At 37.0% G+C, this 3,374-nt stretch overlaps 1 protein-coding gene across 2 annotated transcripts in view; it reads right to left on the bottom strand.

Moving 5' to 3' along the window:
* Nucleotides 1-581: 581 nt before the first annotated feature.
* grap2a (GRB2 related adaptor protein 2a) overlaps nt 582-3,374 on the bottom strand; it is a 4,909-nt gene continuing 2,116 nt past the window's right edge. For both annotated transcript variants that reach the window (XM_008329138.3, XM_017040428.2), the window contains exons 4-7: nt 3,024-3,213; nt 2,139-2,228; nt 1,851-1,970; nt 582-1,029 (exon numbers count right to left, since the gene is read on the bottom strand). In XM_008329138.3, coding sequence (XP_008327360.1) covers nt 847-1,029; nt 1,851-1,970; nt 2,139-2,228; nt 3,024-3,213 — 583 coding nt within the window. In that variant the 3' untranslated portion in view covers nt 582-846. The remainder of the gene's footprint in view (nt 1,030-1,850; nt 1,971-2,138; nt 2,229-3,023; nt 3,214-3,374) is intronic.

Raw genomic sequence — 3,374 nt, 5'->3', positions numbered from 1 at the left:
TAAAAAAGCACTTTCTGTTAACTCTGGTTCCAGAGGCAGCATCAAGCAATCAAAACTTGGGAATGCTTCAAATGAAACAGAAAAATGCAAAGAAAACAAAAGAACTGAATCCTATTGGGGGAAAGAAATATAAATGTATAAATGTATATAAAAAATATATATTGTCATTAAGTAAGTAAATAGGAACTGCACAGAGGAATACAATTGATTACAAACATACATGCAGCATATAGGAAATATCAAATATATTTTATATAATATTTGGCCAGAGTTAAAGGGTCAACCTTCCAGATTAACGAAGAATGGGAGGCAGCAGGATGACAGGGACGGTTAGTGAGTTAGGGCAGCAGTCATTAGGTTTAGCATCAACTATATATGAATATATATATATGTGTAAATATATATTTATATATATGTGTGTTTGTGTGTGTATATGTATATGTGTGTGTGTATAGATGTGTACATATATATATATATATATATTTATACCATTATTATAAATGACAGAACTCGCAGTCAAATACCTCACCGGCCTGACCGACATGTTGTTACAAAGATGACAAAAACATTTCTCACAGGCAGCAGGTTTTACTGGATTTTTATTAACAACTACAATTGAATAAAACCTGACCAAACATGTTAAAAAGAGTTAAATGTAAATCTGAAATACAGTGTAACGCAGGCTGCGGCATGTCGCTGAAGTGTCAGAGAGTGCAGAAGTTGCGTTGGAGTCATTCGGCTGTTGGATGTTGTACAGTATTGTTGTAAAACGTCGCAGTGGCACCCGCGCTAGTCTTTGTTTGGGTTGGGTTGATAGTATCGTTTGATTGGCCCGCGGGTATTGCGTCACAGCTGTCTTGTCGTGTAGTTGGCAGGAAACAGCCCGCTTCTGCCTTGCAGCTGGCCTTTCCACCAGGATGCATCGGAACAATCCAAAACGTCGATGACGTCTCCCGCACAGAAGCTGAGTTCGTCGTCCTCTTCAGCCATGAAGTTGTACAGAGCCTTCACTTGCATAATGGATGATTTCTAAACATGAAGAGAATTAAAAAAAAAAAAAAAAAAGTCAATGGATTTTATATTTGTTAAGATAATGACTGAGAGTGCCGCCTGTCTGGAGAGGAATTGTTTTTTAACAACTTCCTCTGAGAGTGCCGCCTGTCTGGAGAGGAATTTTTTTTAACAACTTCCTCTTTGGGAATAAGGAATCATTGAGTCGAGTCTGACTCAATCAAAAACACTTAAAAAGTTATATAAGTCTTATTATAAATTAAAAAGCATGTTATGAGCCTTTTATATACCAAGTCTAAATGAATTTCAATCCAAAAATGGTTGGGAAACACTGTCCATAAGTATCTCAACTCAGGGCGATGCTCACTTTGCCAAAAGATGCCGTCATCTGAGATAATTGTAGCTCGGAAGTTCAACACTTCATGAAGTCAAATGAATAAACCATCGCATGTTTTTGAAAGGATTATGGCCTGCATTATGTCATATAATGTCATGTTTATATACAGTTATGAGCAGTTATGAGCATGGCTTAAACGCTGCATCGAGCTATTTGGTTTATGCAATAATTTTAGGGATGTCAAACATATGGTCCGGGGCCCAAAACCGGGCCCGCTAGGGTGTTCAAACTGGGCCGCTTTACAATTGATATTCATGTTTCTTGTCAAATTATATTTCATTAAATATGAATATTTTCTTATATGTTTTACTATACTATACACTTATAGGTGATGAATGTTACGATTGGACCGGTCCGGCCAATTTGACATCGGGATTGACAATCTTGGCCTAAATCATAAATAGTATTTTAAACATATAGGATAGTATAGTATTTGACTGACCTGAGGAAGAGGCATGGTATCAGCAGTACGACGAGGAGGATTCACAGCAGAGCTGACTGGGCTGCTCCTTCCTGTGTAACTCAATGTCTGGGCTCGCTCTTCTAAACCTACTCTCTTTGCCTGTAATAGAAATAGAAAAAAAAAAAACAAGAACTGAGAACTAAACCTGACTGATATTGAAAGAAAATATTCGCCTACAGAGCGTAAATGATTTGATTATTTTGTGCGTATACAACTTCGGATCAGATATTTCTATGAACTGTAAAAGAAGAAAAAAAAAAACAGTACCAGCTGACTCTGCATTTGATCTGACGCTCTGCGCGGTGTTGCGGAGATCACTGCAGACGACGGCTGCTCAGGTAAACTTCCTCTTTTCACCTGCAACGACGGAACACAGTGGTTTTTCACTTGTACTGCGACGCACGCGGCCCTTAATAAGTAGGACGCAACCGAAGTAACTCTAATACACTAGATTGTCCAAAAAAAAAAAAATTAATTGATAGTTGTCTCTACCTTATAAATCACTGTCAGTCTAAAATCTGAAATATAAATAATATATGTATATATATATGTCTATATATCATGGGTGTCAAACATATGGACCGGGGGCCGAAACCGGCCTTGTTGATGTTTCAATCCGGCCCACTTGAGGAATTTGGAAAATAAAACAATGCACAACACTTCATGTTCAGAAAATGTTTTGTAAAATATATTTCATTAAATATGAAGTGATATATGAGGTACTTTTTTTTGCATGAAAACAAAAGGGAGAAAGACAGACTTTTTGTTATTTACAGGTAAATAACAAATTTACCTTAAATTTAAATTTAATTTTTAATTAAATTAAATTTATATTAAATTTATATTAAAATTTATATTAAATTTAAAATTTAATTTTAAGGTAAATAACAAATTTACCTTAAATTTCAATTTAATTTTAAATTTAAAATATGTGTTTTACTGGAACTTGACTTCCTTATCGGTTAATATCCGAACCAGAAATGAAGCGGTTGGACAATATTGGCATTTCGGATTTAGTCAAAAAGTTCATATCTGACATCCCTTATACATAAAACCTGCTTCATTTCAAAACCACATCCTACATAATGTCTGTTGATGCAGCTTGCTGTGAATGATTCACTAGGTTTAAACAAGAACATGAATCATCGGTACCGGCTGGGCAGTTGGCACGTTCCTATTTGGTGAGGTGCCATCGTGGAGAAAAATGTCTCTGGTCTTCGAGATGGACTTGGTCTGGTAAAACTCCACCAGCTTGTTCAGGGAGGTGAATTTCTCTGACCACAGGAAGTAGTAGCCCTTGTTGTCCCGCAACACTTTAAAGTGCTGAACATCACTTTTGTGTCTGAGGGGGAGGAAAGAACAAAGATGAGACGGACGGATAGACAGATGGACGGATGGATGGACGGATGGATGGACGGATAGATAGACAGATGGATAGATAGATGGACGGATGGATGGACGGATAGGTAGATGATGGATGGATGGATGGACGGACGGATAGAC

The sequence above is a fragment of the Cynoglossus semilaevis genome, chromosome 17 (assembly GCF_000523025.1).
Source record: "Cynoglossus semilaevis isolate Cse_v1.0 chromosome 17, Cse_v1.0, whole genome shotgun sequence".
NCBI classification, from domain to species: Eukaryota; Metazoa; Chordata; class Actinopteri; order Pleuronectiformes; family Cynoglossidae; genus Cynoglossus; species Cynoglossus semilaevis.
Note: the sequence above shows the minus strand (reverse complement) of the source record. Positions and strands in the feature narration are given on the sequence as shown.